Below are 19,542 nucleotides of genomic sequence, written 5' to 3'. Positions count from 1 at the left end.
CTCCGGTTTTTCCCTCTCTTCAAAAACCAACATTTAATTTGAGTGAAGTTGAGGTTTGTAAACATTTGCAAAAACCCGTGGTCGATTAGTCTTGAACTAGAGTTGGATCTGAGATCATGATCAGTCAAAATTGATTAAGTAAGTATGTATCAAAGTCAAGTTCTATTACACCGACCGATAAAAGAGGGTCCGTGAAGGGGGGTACCAAATCCCAGTTCCCAGGCTAATTTTTGCCAAAATCCCAGTTACCAAATCCAACAAAAGTTTAGAGTTTTCGGTGTGTATAACGGGCGTTATTTGCGTGACGTACTTGATTTCTAGTACCATTTGTGAGTTTATGGTTGCACGAGAGCGTTTCAACGAGGTACGACTCCTAAGCTCCTCGCGGGAAATAAACTATGACTAATTTAGCATGCTCAAGGAGTGTTCGCTTTGTGTAATTTTTCAAGGTAGGCTAGTGTTGTTGAAGGCCATAGAGGCAGAAACAGTCATAAATCACAAAGAAATACTTTGTCCGAGTGCACTACAATGTAGATAGATGTTTAAAAAAAAACTTTTTTCTTTTTATCATTTGTTACACCCTTTTGCCATCTCTCTCCCTTTTTTGCTTCAAGAGTCGGACGGTCCCCAAAACCCCCTCTACAACCGATTTGCACTATTGGGGCGCAAAAGAACAGGAAATTCAAAACAGGTGGCTTGAACACAAAAACGGTTTATTTATAACGATGTCTTTACTTGTTATATCAACCTTTGCAAATAAATTACTTTGAATTTGGTTGTTACCCTTGGAATATTAATTCAGTCCAATTCAGAGGGACGTCGTTGTTTATTTTAGGAGTAGCACACTTTTACTCCATCGTTACATTAACATTTCATACATGTCAGCTATTTCCACCAGTGTGTAAATTTAAATGTCTGCTTTTACCTCCCATCAAATAACAACTAGATTTAAGGCTTGTACAGTGACCAAATCCGGAAACGAAGGGTTACTTCAACTATGCGGATTGTTTAACAAAACAGGATTGAATAGCAAACCTGTGTTGCGAATGACTAAATGATGATAGCCATTCGAAGTCGACGGATTCCTTTCTTTAACTCGGAAAAGACGCTTATATACGTTGTAAACAAATTATAAAGAAAAGTTTTCCAGCCATTCCTTTGGATAGCTTCAGGTTTCCCTTGACATTTCGCTGTGCATCGCCGCTACGCGCTGCCCCAACAGATCCTTGGGATAGATCATCCACTGTACACACACTACTAGTTTCCAAGTCGGTGACGTTAATTTGCAAGTTGCGGAGATCTGGAGCAGATGCGGTCTTCTTCACCTCTCTCCTGCCCAAGCTTTCTCCTTCGCTTAAGAAGGAAATATCCAGAAGCTCTTGATCGATTTGGAGTCTAAGCGCCTCAAGCGCGTCAACATCGTCACTACAGTCTATAGCAATGACCTTCTCACAAGGCTGCAAACAGTCAAGAAATAACAATTGTTTATACACCATTGCACAAGCGAATGCAGCAAATGACTTACTATCACTGATTTCAGAGTAGACATTGTTATTTAAACACGAAGATGCACTATACAAGGGCGTAGCCAGGGGGGTCCTGGGGTGCCCGTGACCCCCCCCCCCCTTTGTAAGCCGTTTTTTACTTAAACAACCTACAATATTCAGGTTGCGAAAACGCGAGTACACTCTGTTTGACAGAGTGTGACCCCCCCTTTGAAAAATCCTGGCTATGCCCATGCCTATAAAAGGCGTGGTGCCTTTTGGCACATGCAAATGATTTATCAATCAACCGTGTACGCAACCGCGAGCTCTGTGATAATTTGCAATTGTGCAGTAAAAAAGCCCCTTATGTCAATGTGTCCGTAATGCGTCATAAAATGTGATCTGTCGTTCTTTTTTTAATCTCCAGTCCCTTTTTCTCGCGCTAAAATATCTTTTAGGGCTTCCGTCTCTATGTTGCTGTTTGTTGATCACCATCTTGGATAATTAGTCAGTCGTGCTTGAATAAATTGGAACAAAAGCAGAGCGTGAGGCCATCCCTTTTATAGGGCGTCTTCGTGTTTAATGGTGAAGGACGGTGCTGACAAACTCAAATGTATTTTTGAGCGGTTTATGAATATGCGGGAAAAGCAGGTCTTAACAAGTGTTATACTCTGAAAATTGCACGGTTACTCCCAATTTTCTTTTTGCGGATACCAGGAGCACTTGCCAAGTTCTGCTTTCTCCGCATAGTTTTAAACTGCGGAAACGTATCCCTGCATTATTAAGCACCACCGATAGGAAACCGGAATATCTCGAAATGCGCAGAACGTATGCGCAATAACAATAGAAGGCACCGTCCTTAAAGTAGCTCGAGGTAGCTAGTATTTTGCAACATAAAGAGAATCAACTAAGTTATGATCCTCGCAGTTATGAACGCAATTTTAGCAAATGCGTCGAGAAGCCTGAAGAGAATTCAGGACTTCAACGTGGTTTGAACCCGTGACCTCGGGATGCCGGTGCGACGCTCTAACCAACTGAGCTATGAAGCCAGTCATATCCGCAGTTCAATATACCGGTATGATTTATTTCATATGCTCAGTTGGTTAAAGCGTCGCACCGGCATCGCGAGGTCACGGGTTCAAACCCCGTTGAAGTCCTGAATTTTTCAGGCTTATCGGCGCAATTGCTAAAATTGCTTTCATAACTGCGAGGATGATAACTTCATTTGATTTCAAATCCGCAGTTCAATATATGATTCATTTCATATATCAATTCGTTCTTAAAGAGAATCCCGACCCGATTTACGGTCGTTTCCTAACATGTTTTTGGTTTGTCTTACGACAGCCAATTCCAACCCCAACCTGACCCTGAAATAATAGCTTAGATCAAATCAATAATCCCAAGCCAACCATAACTAGCCCAACAACACCCTAAAAGTTGCCCTCATCAAACCCGAAAACGTCAGTGAACAACTTACGATAATTGTGAAACGAACGTCGGTGAACCGACCGGCCAATGAGACAACCACACAGAGAGATCTCTGTCAATTAAATTTTGCCATCAAATTACGAGTGCTGCAGATTTGCGAGACCGAACTTCCGGTGTGCCGATCTTATCCCAGATGACTAGAAAGTTTACCCCGTTCTTATTCGAGAGAAATATACTATTTGCAGTTACAAATACCGCGGGTTGAACCAACCGAGGTATGGAACCACAACCTCCCGCATCATACACCTTATTCCAAAATGGCCGCTGATTTATGCGGATACAAATTGGCCCTTGTTGCCTCGTTCAAGATAAAATATTCTTTTGAATTTTAAGCTTAAGAACGAGGCATCAAGGGCTAATTTAAATAAAAACAAAAGAATATTTAAATGGCGGCCATTTTGGAATAAGGTGTATTATTCAATGGTCTTCAAGCTACGGTTATTGTCGTTTTGCTATTAAGATCATGTCACGTTTACAGTGCTAGTCGTGATAGTTATTACCTGGTATATAGGGTTCTCAAACGTTCTCCCCTCAGGATAGGGATGGGAAAGAGTCTCATCGTGATCGTCAGTCAGCTTCATTCGCCCATTCTTCTGCCTCCGGACCCTCAGAATATACCCCAACAAAAGTGCTGCAAACGCCAGAACCGAGACTGTAACCACGACAACAGGAACTACATATGAAGGCTTTGTTGACAAACCTGAGGGTAAACACAGAAATGAGGTGGAACAGGTAATACAATGGTGTCATAGAGCAGAATGTCTTAGCTAAATGAGGTACAACGGAAAGGACATTAGAGCGGTTTTCAATTGTGTGTCGAAAGTAATTACTGAATTGCTTTGGTTTATGATTACTTCACTCAGTGATTGGTTCAAAGTTCTCGCGCCACTTTCCAATCATGGCTCGCGCTTGCACATTTTCCCGCGCTTTTTGTCGGCTACGTGTAAATACTTCGAGTTTTGATTGGTTTACTGGATTGCCTCCGTCCTTTTTGATTGCCCAAAGTAATTACTTCGGTTTTGGTTTTACGACACTCGATTGAAACTCGCTGTAAGAGCTAAGAACAAATTTGTGCGCTCGCTCCTCTGTCTCAGTGACGGAATCTAACTGAAGTACGGTCAAGTATTGGAGATGGTGCTTTTCTTCGCGGACGCTTCTTTGTTAAAACAAAATTGCGAAAAAGGCGAAAACGAAGAATCTTAATCGTACGAAAAGATCATCAGCCCATTGTGAGACATTTGAAAGCCAAGATTTAAATTATTTCAGGTACTCAGATTCCTTGCTTGGTGTCACCTGATATGGTTCAGAAATGAAGGGTCGTGATCGTGTGACCCAGGCTGTTCGCGACCGCAAACGTATATCCTCACCTGAGAAATTTCGTTCTCCAGCAATTTGGTTGTGGAGTGGTTCGCAGGTAAACTTGTTAATTCCATCAACACACGTCATGTTCTCTCCGCAAGGATTTGAGAGGCACTCATTGATTTCTGCCAAAAAAAAAACAGAAACTGTTCAGTTTGTTTCACAAAAGGCAAGGCTGGAGAAATGTCAAATGATGTTGGGCACACTTTGAATCTATGTGTTTTGGTGGGAATTGGAATATGTTTTCTCGTTCACGTGAAAAACAAATTATTCAGAACAAAGCAACAGGAGCCATGAATAAGAGCGAAAAACTAGTACCCCTAAATTCAAGGGGCTAAGGTTACCAACGCGCAGTTGGTCAGAAAGCTTTTGAAAAAGTCTGTTGAAGTGTTCATTTGTTTGAATCGCGTTCAACTTCAGAAAGATTATGGGATTTTTTTGAGGTAGGGGAACATCGGTACGTGAAAAGCCTCTCCCTCAGTTTGGAGAACGTGTAATTGGCTCAACAGTATATGCGTGATGAGCTCTATGCAAAGTAGCGGCAGCCAGTATCTGTGTATGTGCACTAGCTGATAAGGAATCGTTTACTCAGACCAGGTTACTTCAGTTTAGATTTCTATTTCTAAGTTAAAACGTGATCAGAGACATCGCACGATATTTGGCTAAGTTGACGACACATGACGGTAAAAGTCCCTCTAAATACATATGATCTGAGAAAGCAGAAAGTCAGGAGAGAATACGCGTGTTGAAAGCGCCAAATCACGCTCTTGACTGCTGTAAATCCGCGCGTAAACTAGGGAGAAAAAAAAGTACACCAGGAGAAATCTGGAACGAAAGCAAAAAGCTAAGGAAGAGGTTGGAAATGAGGGACAGGGTAAGGCTAAAAAGAAAGAGCTCTCCGCTGTCCTACGCGGTTAGAATACACCGGTATACTAACTACAGTATAAAACTCTGCGTTTTAGGATGCAAAACAACTCCGTCTTTCCCGCAGAAAAACTCACTATAAATGTTTTTTACATGGCTTGCAGCGTTAGCAAAGATAGTGCACAAAAACGAAGAAAACTGCGGCACCACCTGAGCTGGTTATTTATCACTGTAAAACATATTTTTCATATTCTTTTAAGTTGAGGAACTTACCGTGTTTACAGAGAAGGCCTGAATAACCGCCATGACAGGAGCACATGAAGCCAGTGCGAAGACTAACACATGTTCCGTGAGGACTACAGATGTTGGAAGGTAATGTAATACTGCTGTCAGCCACTCGGACAATACAATGGTTAAAAGCTAGAAGCCAGGATTAAAAACAGTGTAAATAAGGAGATTATGTAAGGACGAGGGCGATAGCAAGAGGGCCAATCACGTTCCCAGGGCTTTTCTCCGCCCAGGAGACCCGCCCACCCTCTCCTCGGCGGAGAAAAGCCCTGGGAACGAGGTTGCTAGATGGCGCCAGAAAACAACAGATTTACTGAACAAAAACAATGGTCTCTCACGCCCTTTACGTGTGGTTCACATTTTGGTACATTTCTTTGCAGTGGTCGTCCTGGCAACGACGCAAAATGACCAAATTGAGGTTATGTGGAGGATGTTAACACCCGAAGAAAAATCTCAACTTTCTCCCAAACATCCACACCAATCATACTAATTTTATCCCTACAAAGTTGATAACCCTTTCCAAGGAGAACATGAAATAATCCCAAAATGTTAAGAAGAAACCGGGGCGAAACCAGTTAGGGACTGTGCAATAATTATCAGGAAGGGGGGGTCCTAAAATAAGCTTCACCAAAGGAAAAATTAGATAGGTCCCCCCCTCCAGCTGCGTCAAGATTAGCTGTGACCCCCCCCCCTCACGTTCTCTCAAAATTATGATGTGCCCCCCCTCTCTAACCCGTACCTTTAGATATTGAAAAACTTGAGAACAGATACCAATATCTTTTATCCGACAACCCTGCTTGTGCAGGAAGGTTTCTCCGAGAGAATTATAAGCCAGCTCCCCATGATGACAGCAACATCAGACGTTGCAAACAAGAGGCAAATGATATCCAGGACAAGCTTAATACTGTCGTAACCAAGTTAGAAAAACACTGAAGACTGGCCTCAGCTGTTTAATGTAATGTAATGTAATCAATGTAATGTAATCAACTTGTAAAGCGCAAGTATTTACACAATTTTAATGCTGAACAACGTCATTCAATAAAGTCTCAAGTCGGTTTAAACGTTCTGCATCTTGTAGAAGACCTGGATAGGGTGATGGCTAAATATAAAGCGACATTTCCTATTGGTGCCAAATCTAAAGCATCCAAATCAAGAAAAAAGAAGGAACAGAAGAAAAAAAGGGAGAAGAAGAGAATTGCTGCCTCAGAAAGCCGTAGGACCTGAACCTGTATAATTTTTCGGTCTTTGGGAGGTGAACCCATTGATGACAACTATGAAACAGAAGTATGTGGCATTCCTCAGCTAGAAACTGTAGACCTAGAAACCCTCTCGCTGTTTAAATCAAGAACAGACCTGGCATGTCTGCGGGACCTCTTAAATGCCAAATGTTTTATTGGCAAAGCTCACAACGTGCTTTGTGACTTCTGTGCATGAGCGATTGTTTCAATCTATCGTATGTTGACATTCTAAATAAGTTAAAGCATGTGTTTATGTTGATGCAATATTTAGACATTATGGATAGTCAAAGGCGTGGCATCTGTCTATTTGGAAAATGTTTATTTATTCGTTATTGAATTTGTGAAATTTAATTAAGACCCCCCCCTCAACTTACTTGAGAAATCTAATGTAGAGCCCCCCCTTCTTTCCATTATTTTAACTTAAGGCCCCCCCCCCTCTGGTTTTAGGGCCCCCCCTCCTGATAATTATTGCACAGTCCCTTAGGTATAGGGGTCGAACTTGGAGGGGGTGAACTTGCAAGGGAGCGAAACGTTCTGCTACAGTTAAGAACAACGAGAATTGTTGTTTTGGACGGCTTTCTCGTAGCCGTCGTCATCAGGGCATTTTCGTACTTTTAGGAATGTATTTGTTGGATAAGAAGCATTCAAAAGATAGGTGCTTATTCTTATATGAGGCATACAATCCAATCAATGCATGCCATTTCTTGTCCGTGTGCCGCTACAGGCATAACAAAACACCCACCATTAGCGCAGTTTAAAGTACACCAAATATCAAAATTTTTACTTTAGCAAAAGTTAAATATCAAACATGTATCTACCTTTGCTTCTCTATATTTTACTTTAGAATGTGCCTCATAAGCCTCATAAGGTGTGTTTGTCCCATGGCTAAGGCAGTGAGGGGCATGGGCCTATTCCTTCAAGGACATCATAAACTACTTTGCTTTATAGGTTTGAAAGAACTTTGGCAATGTAAATTAGTTCTTGACATCACTGAAGGAATAGAACCACACCTCTCCCTAACTCAGCTATTCAGCCATAGGACAAAATAATATGAATACAAAATACGAATGAATACAAAGTACAAAATAATGAATGCCAGCTTGGTTACTCTCTTGTACCTCATTAGGCCTATTAAAAGTAAAATTTAGAGAAGCAAAGGTAAAATATATGTTAGACATTTAAACTTTGCAAAAGAAATACTTTGAGATTAGATTCACTTTAACAAATCAACGTCAACTATGATACTTCACAGTGGTTTTTGTTGTCAAAACTCTTCAACTGTCATAGTACTCTTTCTTCTGTTTTGAGGCAATACCTAATGAGCCCCGAGGGAGGGGGGGGGGGAGGGGGACTCCCATATAAAAAAGGGAGGAATGCTCGTCGGAAATTTTGCATTAAACCCCTAAAGGAGAGCAAACTGGGCATGGCCCAGGCTTTTTTGACCCCTAAAAGAGACCATTCTAACCCTTGCACTCCCAAGAGTGACACTTATAGATTTTACTCTGTCTAACGCCAGACGATTTTACTCGTCAATGGGGAACCCCACAGGAGTGAAAGGGTTAAAACACAGAGAAACAAAAAATACCGTGACTTTAAATGATGGCAAGACATTATCATCTAATACTTTCACCTGCGTGAAGAAATATAAAAGTGTAAATATACACCTTTATACTTCTTCGCACGCAACCCTAAAAGACACCTTCACAGCTACATATGATTGCGTTTTGCCCAAAACACCCTAAGGGCGACCAAAATCAGAAATTTACACCCCTAAGCGAGATGACAAGCATCCCTACCCTTTTTATAATAAGCCCATCTCCAATATATCAGTACTTAAGTATAGGGCATTGAAATATTAATACATCTGGGTGAACAGACAATGGGGTCCAAAAGTTGTTGTTGAAGGAAACAAAATGGAGGCAGTTCCAAGCTTCAAATCATTAAAGTTGATTCAAGGATCTAGCATGCTAAATTGGCTACACCAGTGCACTTCCACCAGAAAAAAGATTTTGAAAATTAATTATTCTGGAGATGCATTGATTAAAATCAGTGAATTTAATTAGGTTTAAAAGTGGTTTATTTCACCTTTTTCACAATATCTCCCAATAAATCCGATTTGGCATTTACAAAACACCAACTTGCCATTGTCAATACAGGTAGCACCATTGAGACAAGGGGATTTTTGACATCCGTCAGCTCTTACTTCACAGCGCCGACCATGGTATCCTTCACGGCATAAACACATGGTTTGATTGCCCTCATTGACACACCTGCCACCATGTAAACAGGTCATCCCACTGCATGTGTCAATAAGTCCAGTAACATTACAAATGTCCCCAGTGAAGCCAGGTAAACAGGAACAGCGAAAACCACCTCCAATATGATTGTGGCATGAACCACCATTTTGGCATGGGGATGAAACGCACTCACCTTCTTTCATTTCACAATAACGACCTGAGGCACAAGGAAAATGTTATTAAAGGGGCACTAAAATAGCTGAATGAATTAATATAGAACAGTGAAGGTTATTTGAACAGGTGTGGCTGGAAGAGGTATTAAGCAACACAAGTGTTTGTGTAATTCTCACACACTGAATGCCATTTGTCTGCCACACAAAAATGCAGCAGCAACATGACTACCAACATTACCATCAACAAAACTGACAGAAATAAAATATCAAGGCAAAAAGCCCAGCTCATAGAGAAAACAAAGAAAATGACCTTACTACAAATTATCTGTGAAACGAAAGAAAGAAAACATTTCGGACTGGCTGAGGGGTGGGAGGGTGGGAAACCTGCTGCACTAATGGCAAGACACAAAAATGTCACTGAATGTGAAAACGGATACCCTGCCTTGTACAAGGCCCTCCATTCAGTGTGGGAGAACTTAATTTCTTGCTTCTTTTGCAAGCTCTGCCAGTAAGAAAAACGGTTTATATAACTGCAAACAACTTTCATTCCCTGGTTAGAGCTTTAAATCAAGACTGTTGGCTGCAGTACTTGTCTAGTAAAACAAAAGTGCATAAGGTACTGTGGTCTGCAGCATGAACATCAATTAAGTGTGTGCAGTGCAAACAAGTTTCTACTAGTCTTATGCTACATAATGATTTTCCAAATTACTAAGTGATTAAGTCTTAGCCATGATTTTTACATATCACCAATACCCTATACCGGACTGGCAAATTATTATGTATTTTCCTATGAATAATAATAATCCTTTGAAAATCTGTGACTTGTGGAAGACTCCTTGCGGAGGCAAGATGTTTTCCACATGCAATTTCTTTTAAATTGATGTTTTCATCAAAATATGCTTAAGAAAAACAAAATCTGACCTTTAAATCCTGGTGGACAATTACACTGGAAATCTGCCATTTCATCTATGCAGCTACCATTATTGAGACAGGGTGAGGAAGCACATTCATTGATTTCAACAGAGCAATTTAGTCCAGTATAACCAGGAGAACAGACACAAGTAAAGCCATTCACACCATCTACACATCTGCTACCATTGTGCTGGCATGGTTGGTGAGAACAGTCATCAATATTAACAGAACAAGTTCTTCCTGTGAATCCAACAGCACATTTGCAGTAATAGTCCTCAATCATATCAAAACAATTGCCTTGGTTTTGGCAAGGTGACAGAGCACAGTCATCTATATTGACAGCACAGAAAATCCCAGTGAAGCCAGTTTGACAAATGCACTCAAATCTACCTATCCTATCCACACATGTTCCATTGATGCAAGGCTGTGGTGTACATTCATCAATGTCCACTTCACAATGGATGCCTGTGTAACCAACTGGACAACTGCATTTGAAACCGTTGACGAGGTCATGACATGTACCACCATGGCGACAAGGTTGATTAGCACACTCATTAATGTCCACCCTGCAGTGTATACCTGTATATCCAGGTAGGCAGGTACATTTGAAGCTATTTACATAATCAGTACAGTTTCCAAAGTTTTTACATGGCTGGCGTGCACAATCGTCAATGTTTATTTCACAGTAGGTTCCACCAAATCCTGGACTGCACAGACATTCAAACGCATTGATACCATCCACACAGTATCCTCCATTTACACATGTCACAGAACTACAATCATCCACATTCGTACTGCAGGTATGGCCGACAAACCCAGGCTGACAATCACAACTGAAGTCATTTACCAAATCTGTGCAAACCCCACCATGAAGACATGGAAATGAATAGCACTCGTTAATGTCTATGGAACATGTGCGTCCTTTGAATCCTGAAGGACATAAGCATTTGAAGTCATTAATCAAATTAACACAGGTAGCTCCATTGCTGCATGGATTGGCAAGACATTCATCCATTTCCATTTCACAGTGATTACCAGTATAACCTTTCTGGCAGACACAAGAGAAGGTATCTATACCATCAAGACATGTTGCATTATTTTGACAGCTGTGTGCTTGACAATGATCAATATCCACCTCACAGTCAAAACCAGTAAATCCTTCAGGACAATTACATTTATAAAACGAAGAATTTGAGGAGGCACATGTCCCTCCATTGCGGCACGAGAATGTGCTGCAAATATTTAACAGACCTGCACATGTTCTTCCTGGAAGTGTTCCTGAGCAGTTACAAAGAAAATTATCAATTAAGTCAGTGCACCGACCATTGTGGCAAGGATTGGGTACACACTCATTTACATCAACTGCACATGTCACACCAGTAAATCCATTGTGGCAAATGCAGTCAAAACCTTGTCCATCGAACCTGTTAATACAGGTGCCACCATTTCTACAGGGCTGTTGCAGGCACTCGTCGATATTGATATGACAGTCTTTGCCTGTATAACCTGTTAAGCATGTGCAGTTGTAGTCATTTACAAGGTCAATGCAAGTTCCATTGTGATGGCAAGGGCTGTTTGCACAATCATCAATGTTAAGAGCACAATCCTTTCCTGTAAAACCTGTTTGGCAAACACACTTGAAACCATTGACAAGGTCTACACACATCCCTTGATTCTTGCATGGCTGGCTGATGCATTCATTAATATCCACTTCGCAAAATCTACCTGAAAAACCAGGTGCACATTTGCACTTAAAGGAGTTTATTTCATCAACACAAACAGAGTTGTGCATGCACATGTTGGATCTGCAATCATCTATGTTCACCTCGCATGTTTTACCCGTAAAACCTGCTAGACAAGTGCAAGAGAAGCCACTGATTAAGTCCACACAGCTTGCATTATTGTGGCAGGGAGATGATTTGCAGTCATCAATATTCTCCTCACAAGTTGCCCCTTGAAACCCCACAGAGCAATCGCAAAGAAAATCAGCCACAGAGTCATGACAGGTTCCTGGTAGCAAAAAAATTAAAGATATAAGTTAATGTTAGTGGTAACTTTGCAACTATTACCTGATCTTAAAGTTAAAGGAAAGGATCACATTGATTTGTTTGAACCTTTCATTAACCATATATTAATTTAAAAGTACAGTAAAGACTCGACGTATGGCTTAAACTGTTCAATAATCAGAGACACCTTTCTTATATTTGCAAAGGTGGCTGTTCCTCAAAAGATTATTTCCTAAATTTCCCATTAATTTCTCACCTCCATTTTTACACGGCTCTTGATAACAGTCATCGATGTCCACTTCACAGTTTGTACCGGTGAAACCTGTCTTACAAACACACAGGTATGCATTCACTCCATCAGCACAGACTCCTCCATTCTTACATGGATTGCTGCCACACTCATTGTGATTCACTTCACATAAACTGCCAGTGTACCCAGCATGGCAAGTGCAAGCAAACCCATTCACCTGGTCAATGCAGGTACCACCATGGTGACACGGCTGGCCAACACAGTCATCAACGTTGATCTCACATATCACTCCAACAAAACCAGGCAAGCAAAGGCATTGGAAGTCAGAAACAAGGTCTTGACAAGTTGCATTATTTCTGCATGGTTTGCCATGACAATCATCAATGTCATTCTCACATATTATTCCAGTAAATCCACGAGGGCATTCACAACGAAAGGAATTAACCTAAAAGGCAAGCAACAACAATACACTGTCATAAGACATTATAAGTTATAATTACATTGATGTCCCTTCAGTGATAAAGTTAGTAAATAAATAATAAACTGACAAAATTAAAATGAAATAAGTTCATTTTGGCAGTGACCTTATCACTCTTTAAGGACATTATAACAATGGTAATGATCTGTTTACACATGTGTTCTTTGAACAACCGAGACATAAAACTGGTAATATTTGGTTGGAGAGGTCTTCAACTCAAAATTACCAGATATCAAGCAGTTTTTTTTATTGGACCAGTTCTGCCAAATCAAAATTACCTGATCGATACATGTCCCATTGTTGTGACATGGGTGAATGGAACATTCGTCGATGTTGATTGAACAGTCATTGCCTGTATAGCCAGGAGTACAATGACAAGAGTGCCCACTGGGTGCGGAAATACAGCTGCCGCCATTGTGACAAGCAGGTGAGCAGATAGCATCACAACCCTGAAAAATGTAAAGAGGGCTTTAGTATCGATAGCTTATAGGTAATCTTCATCATATAATAATTAGAATGATATTTTTAGAGCGGTTTTCAAGCGAGTATCGTAAAACCAAAACCAAAGTAATTACTTTGGCCAATCAAAATGGACAGAGACAATCCAGTAAACCAATCAAAACTCAGAGTAATTACACGTAGCCAACACAAGGCACGGGAAAATGTGCATGTGCAAGCCATGATTGGTTGAAAAAATGGCACGAGAACTTTGGGAGCAACTTCAGAATACCTGGCCGCGATTGCATGACATGGAATTTGCTTAGAAGAAAAGCTTAGAAAAAGCATCCTAAACATTCATAATAGCTAACCTTAGGCCTAAAAACGTTTCTTTAGGCCTAATTAGGCCTAAGGTTAGCTGTTATGAATGTTTAGGATACTTTTCTTCTAAGATAATTCCATATCACGCAATCGTTTAACCGAACTTTGAACCAATCACTGAGTGAAGCAATGCAAAACCAAAGCAATTAGCTAATTACTTTCGAGATTCAATTGAAAATCACTCTATATATTTTAATTGGAACACTTTTTATTCCCTACTCTAGTTTACAAGCTAATGTAGTGACATACAAAATTATTTCATGCAAGCGCAAAGAAAAAAACAAGAAATAGTGGTCATGAGCCAAGGCAAATACTATGCCCCAGTTGTTCAAACGGTGGATAACACTATTCACCAGATAAATCACTATCCATAATGTTGGTGATAAGTGCAAATATGGGTTCGCTAATTGACTTATCCACTGGATGGTGTTTATCTGGCGAATATATTAGCGCCATCCTTCATTTGAACAACTGGGTCCAGGATGATTGTACAAGGTAGAGAAACTTGAACCATTAGCTGGGTCTTCAAGGCAATAAAAGCACTTTATATCCATCATTGGGTTGGACTCCTGAATTCACTGTTATGGGGGATAAATTTATAGGTTGTCTTCTTTTCTGTGAGAGATTTTTTTATTTCAGGAAGATGGTTTTCATCTCTTGTGAAAAACAATAATTAAATATTGATCTGCTCCTGTTTGCAGTCTCCTCAACTATAAATTATTTGAGACTCATGATAACTACCGAAAATGATGATGATGATGATGATGATGATTTTTATTATGAACACTATCATTATATAATAATTATCCATGCAATTACTATTGAATTTTAACTGCAACTTGAGCTGCATTCCAGCATCTTCCCTTCTTGCAAGTACGGATTCGTATTCTACATGTGAACTTAGTTTGCATTTATACAAGTATATATATATGCAAATGTTTTTGCATCACACATGTGCACTAGTCAGCTGCTAAACATCCAAAATAATCTAAGTTCCACCACAAAAATTATTACTTATTACCTGGAAAAAAACAATCCAGATTGAAAAGATGATAACGGCCCTGTTCATTTTGAATCTCTGGAACTAAACCTTCTTTATCTGTTGAAACACAAAAATAAAAATACAGAAACTCAGATGTGACAGTAACTTTAAAAACATGTGGTGATCATGTGGTGTGTTTGGTGTAACATTGAAAGAATAATTTATCCTAAAGTGCTAGAAACTGCTGCCGTAATAATTTGCGAACAAATACACATAGTGTTCAACGAAAGCTGTACATGCAGTCGTAGTGCAAAGTTGACTAGAATTTACTCCAATGAGGATTTGTGACTTCAGAGCTTTTAAGACATTTAAAGTGCTTTTAATATTTGTACGTAGCTTTTAAGATAAACGGACCGTAACTCATAAGAAGACAAAGGTCCAAAGAAAATTAATAAACTATAAGAAAATCAAAGTTTGTAAGTGTTAACCTTCTTGTACAATTCAAATTACAATAGCCAAATTAAGAGAATTATTTTTCTCCACAACTTGCCTCGAAAAGTAGAACTTCTAGGAGGCACAAACGACTCGTGAAAACAAGGTTTCCCTCATTCCTTGAGCTTATAGTCCACGGTAAATGAGACTTACCCACACCTGTGCACGACATTCCAGTATTCCACAGAGGACGCTGTTATCAAGACAACAAGACTGTGCACAATTATACCTATTGAGGGAGGGGTAAGTAATAATCAGCGAGAAGAATTTTCAGTTTATCCTACCACCGTCAAAACTGCGTTTTCCTGCATTGTTACTGATGATGCCAGCAATATATTAATTTCCTTTCCTTTCGTTCAATTTTGCCTTTCTTAGAGAAGTTGGCAAAAAATTGGTTTAATTCCCCCCACTCCTCAGCCACACAAGCCTTTTGCGTCTTTAACAGGATGTTGAACGAATTTGTTTTTGAGTCATGTGAGTGCAGCTGTTTTTGACATATTACCTGCACTACTGAAAAAACAAAAGAAAGTCTTAACACTATTATTATTATTAAAATTATTTTATTTTCCTCTGTTATTTTTTTTAGTTCGCTTACAACGTAAGCTAATTGCATTTTGTTGCTTGTCGGTGGATGACACTTAATTTTCTCCATACTGATATCATGCGTAGGTGCCATCAAAACAAGAGGATCCCAGTTCTCCCTAGAACGCGCTGAATCTTGAATTGCGCTGGTGGAAAAAATAGGTCTACTTAACGAGCACGTAGCAAAGCAAGCGGAACAAATGGAGAGAGATCCCCTTTTAGGAAAGAGAAAGTCAGGTATGTAGTGGCAAGTACAAATTCTTATTCTTAAACATTTATTTTGTTTCCACTTAACTGACATCAGAGTTGCGAAAGATCAGAATTCGAAGAGAAAGGATGTACATCACATCAAAGCAAACTCGTTTCAAGGAGGATTTATTTTCTAACATAACGCAATGGGAATAGATCATTTTATAAGAGTTTAAAAGAGTATTATCAAACTGAGTGGAGAAATCATTTAATAAGGGAAAAAAAAGATAACGAGGTTTTTTGCGCATTCGTACATGCACGGCACGGAAGTGTGACAAGGTATATATTTGTGATCTCGTGATTTTACGAAAATGAAAATGACTTCATGCCCAGGATCCCACAAGCTTTACGAAGAACGACTTAAATCTTAATGAGTTTTGATTTCCCCTTCAAAGAGAGTTGCTCTGAATAGCTCTGATTTACCATAGTTAATAGTTTCTTTAGTTATTCTTCTTCTTCTTTTTCTTCTTCTTCTTCTTCTTATTATTATTATTATTAAAAATAATTATTATATGGCTTGTGTTTGTAGCAAATATAACGCGCGCTCTGATTGGCTAATTGTGACTGAATTGTAGGGCATTATTCTCTCGTAATGCCCACGGGCCAATTACGGGCTTGCAAAAACAAAGCAAAAGGTAATTAAAAAGCCATATAATAAACTACTTACTAACCGAGCTAGCTCGAGCCGTACTGGGGAATATTGGCCCTCGGCCATTTTTGTACGGACCTCGCTGCGCTTGGTCCGTACTGCTTCTACCTTGGGCCAATATTCCCCAGTATGGCCCTCGCGCTCGGTTAGTAAGAAGTTATTCATCCCAAAACAAGTGCAGTTGCGGCTCGCAGATTGCGAGCCAATCAACCAACCCTCGCGCTCGCTTAGTAAGAAGTTATTCATCCCAAAACAAGTGCAGTTGCGAGCCAATCAACCGGCCTAGGCAACTAAAATGCATATGTGGCAAAAAACTAAAAAAAAAAATTATTTTGCAAAATGTCAGCTAACTGTTTTGCCATTAGGTAATGGAGTGTGCATCTAGAAAGTCAAATACTACTTGCACGCTGCTAACATTTTGTCCAGGATACAAACTCTTCACTCCCGATTTTAAATCCATATACTTGTCTCTTTTAAACATTGTCCTTGCTGGTATTGTTCGTGGCACACATGCAGTTCCTCCTATTATGTACCAATCCTTGTTCATTTTGTCCAGCACACTCATATCAGGTTTGTTGGCACTGTCTCTTGGGCATTTTTCCAGATGCCACGGAATACCCCGCAATACTTTTGCTTTATCATTCTCCGAACATGGAACTAGGTAGAGAGTTTTCAGATTTACTAAATTCATACTTTTCCAGTATGCTATGGTATAGTGGTTGTAGCATTCGATCATGTCTGTCCTTGTAGAGTGTTTGAGCTACCACATAGGATGTGGGATACCGTTTCTTGATCATTGGAGCATACTCGGCAGTTGATTTCAACAACACTCTCTTGTAACTTTTCTTTTCTATACTTTTTAGTGTTAATTGATGTCTTAAATGGACGTCTCCACTGACACTGACACTGATGTGACGCAAGCGCTATTTCTGGATCCCTCCTATGCTGAGTTACATATTTTCCAACCCAGTCCTGTTCCATAAACTGCAGTTCTTCTGTTCTGCTTGGTGGCTTTTCATAGGATTTATCTGATGTTTTTTGGTTCTTTACCATTAAGCGTTACTACCTGATTGGCTTTTTCGATAAGTGTGGCTCTATCATTAAATTGGCAGTCAAGATGTAGCTCTTCAACATATCTCTTAGAATCTTTAAATACGGATTTCAAACTCCTGTCTTCCTTTCTCTTCTGAAAAGACTTATCTAACTTAATGTGTTCAGCGTCCGAGGTGTTGAGGTAGTGGGCCACCTTTATCTTTGTGTGTTTGTAGAGTGCTTCTATTTCGATAAGCCCTTTTCCTCCCTCTTCAGGGGGCAAATACAGGGGTTGTGTCGATTTATGTTTATGTTTACCTTGACACTCATTGATGATTTTTCATGTAATATTATAGTAGTAATAATAATAAGGGCTTAGTTGTAGTAATCGCAGCATTCGGTCATAATAATAATAATAATAATAATAATAATAATAATTATTATTATTATTATTATTATTATTATTATTATTACTGAATGCTGCGATTACTACAACTGAGCCCTATTTTATGGTAAAAGAAGGTAACCATCAGCAAAAAAAATACTGTCTGAACAAAAACGGCACCTGGTCATGGGATGGTTTAACACGAATCCTCAACTTCATATACTTTTAGAAACAGGTTCTGTTACTATATTACAGTCAAGTCTCTGCTAACAGACACGCTCGTAAGCGGACAGCTCTACTTACAGAGACTCTTTTCAATTCCCGATTTTGCCTTCCAGTCAAACTCTGTATTTATACTTTCCTGTAAGCAGGTACTCTCTTGTAAATGGATGTGGACACTTTTTGAAAATTAAAATTGGATTTTTCTTTTGTTTTGGGATGCATTTAACCTCAGTTGAATGGCATCTTATCCATCCTTGCCAGTCGGCTCCATGTTACTGAAACATGGACAAGTGTTTGCTGTGTGAGCCTTAATGGCTTGAGCATTACTTTACCAAAATACTCCATTGGTGAAAAGTATCAATTATTTATTCATAACTGATTTGGTTAAATATCAGTGTTTAAAATTTGTAGGTGGTTCATCTAGATCTGGAAGTGGATTACTGCATTATTCCAATCCTCCAAGTAGTGATGAGAATACAGAGTATTCTGTTTACAGTTACCATGGAGACAATTATGTAGTCCCACCTGATCGACGAACATCCCTGTCTTATACAATAGACACACAAAACAGCAATGAAGAATTTCAACCGAGGAGGTTTCATCGGCCTTTATTTATAAGTACTGTCACCCTTGTACATTGTGGACTTCTCATATACATTTGCATTAGTGGAGGAATTGAACCCATTTCATTTAAACCTAAAATTGAAGGGAAAAAGATTCACAAATTTGGCTTTATTGCATCAGGAAATAATGGCAGTAAGTTCAAACACCAAGAAGAAATATCCAGATACTCGGGAGTCAATGCATTCATTGGACCCAATGCATCCATCTTGGTTCAAGCAGGAGCAAAATTTGTACCTGTAAGGGTTTTTCGTTTTTAAGTTTTCTTTGCAGGTTGTTTGATTTGTGACAAAGTTTTTATATTTTGTGCGGTTTCCCATCTGTTTGTCTTAAGGTGAAGTTAATATCATAAATTGTTACTGGTTTTCCTTTTAGTGCATGAAAAAATTAAATGATATCAAAAACAGAACCATGGCAATAGAAAAAAGAGAAGCTGATTACAGTTGCTGTTCTTTCAACAAAGAGTGTGCAATGATGTCCAAAAAAAGGTAATAAAAATATTCAGGGACTTTTGCTCAAGGATGAGTCGTTACCATCTTTGTGTTCTAACCACAACAGCAGAGTATGCAGCAGTAGAAGGCTGTGCAGGTATCATTAAGAGGCAAGTATAAAAGTCGGACCGGATCAACTGAGATCAACTTGGATTGCTCACCTGGGATCCACGTAAAAAAAATGATAAGGCCTCAAGAAATCACCCTAGCCCTAATCTTTAAGCTAACTTTGGTGAAATTG

General features: G+C 39.5%; 2 protein-coding genes across 2 annotated transcripts in view; one reads left to right on the top strand and one right to left on the bottom strand.

The window, feature by feature from the left end:
- Positions 1–1,109: 1,109 nt before the first annotated feature.
- LOC137981122 (fibropellin-1-like) lies at positions 1,110–15,438 on the bottom strand. The gene is made up of 10 exons (XM_068828468.1): positions 15,224–15,438; positions 14,618–14,695; positions 13,056–13,226; positions 12,306–12,744; positions 10,053–12,053; positions 8,807–9,175; positions 5,469–5,615; positions 4,340–4,456; positions 3,473–3,672; positions 1,110–1,457 (listed from the first exon to the last, which is right to left on the bottom strand). Exons 2-10 carry the CDS (start codon positions 14,663–14,665, stop codon positions 1,110–1,112), a joined length of 3,840 nt encoding a protein of 1,279 aa, XP_068684569.1. The 5' UTR covers positions 14,666–14,695; positions 15,224–15,438.
- A 309-nt stretch (positions 15,439–15,747) lies between these two features.
- Positions 15,748–19,542, top strand: part of LOC137979334 (inactive rhomboid protein 1-like) — a 10,510-nt gene continuing 6,715 nt past the window's right edge. Inside the window, exons 1-3 of the mRNA XM_068826570.1 lie at positions 15,748–15,889; positions 18,601–19,049; positions 19,186–19,298. Coding sequence (XP_068682671.1) covers positions 15,853–15,889; positions 18,601–19,049; positions 19,186–19,298 — 599 coding nt within the window. The 5' untranslated portion in view covers positions 15,748–15,852. The remainder of the gene's footprint in view (positions 15,890–18,600; positions 19,050–19,185; positions 19,299–19,542) is intronic.

This window comes from Montipora foliosa, chromosome 12 (assembly GCF_036669935.1).
Source record: "Montipora foliosa isolate CH-2021 chromosome 12, ASM3666993v2, whole genome shotgun sequence".
Taxonomy (NCBI): Eukaryota; Metazoa; Cnidaria; class Anthozoa; order Scleractinia; family Acroporidae; genus Montipora; species Montipora foliosa.
This window is presented reverse-complemented; position numbering and strand designations above follow the sequence as displayed.

What these genes read in the sequence shown, in the direction of transcription:
- LOC137981122 (XM_068828468.1), bottom strand. Translation starts at nt 14,665, where the DNA reads ATGAACAGGGCCGTTATCATCTTTTCAATCTGGATTGTTTTTTTCCAG. An exon ending in TCTGGATTGTTTTTTTCCAG is followed by an intron (nt 13,227 to 14,617) that starts GTAATAAGTAAT and finishes TACATTTTTCAG; the next exon opens with GGTTGTGATGCTATCTGCTC. An exon ending in TTGTCCACCAGGATTTAAAG is followed by an intron (nt 9,176 to 10,052) that starts GTCAGATTTTGT and finishes CTTGTGCCTCAG; the next exon opens with GTCGTTATTGTGAAATGAAA.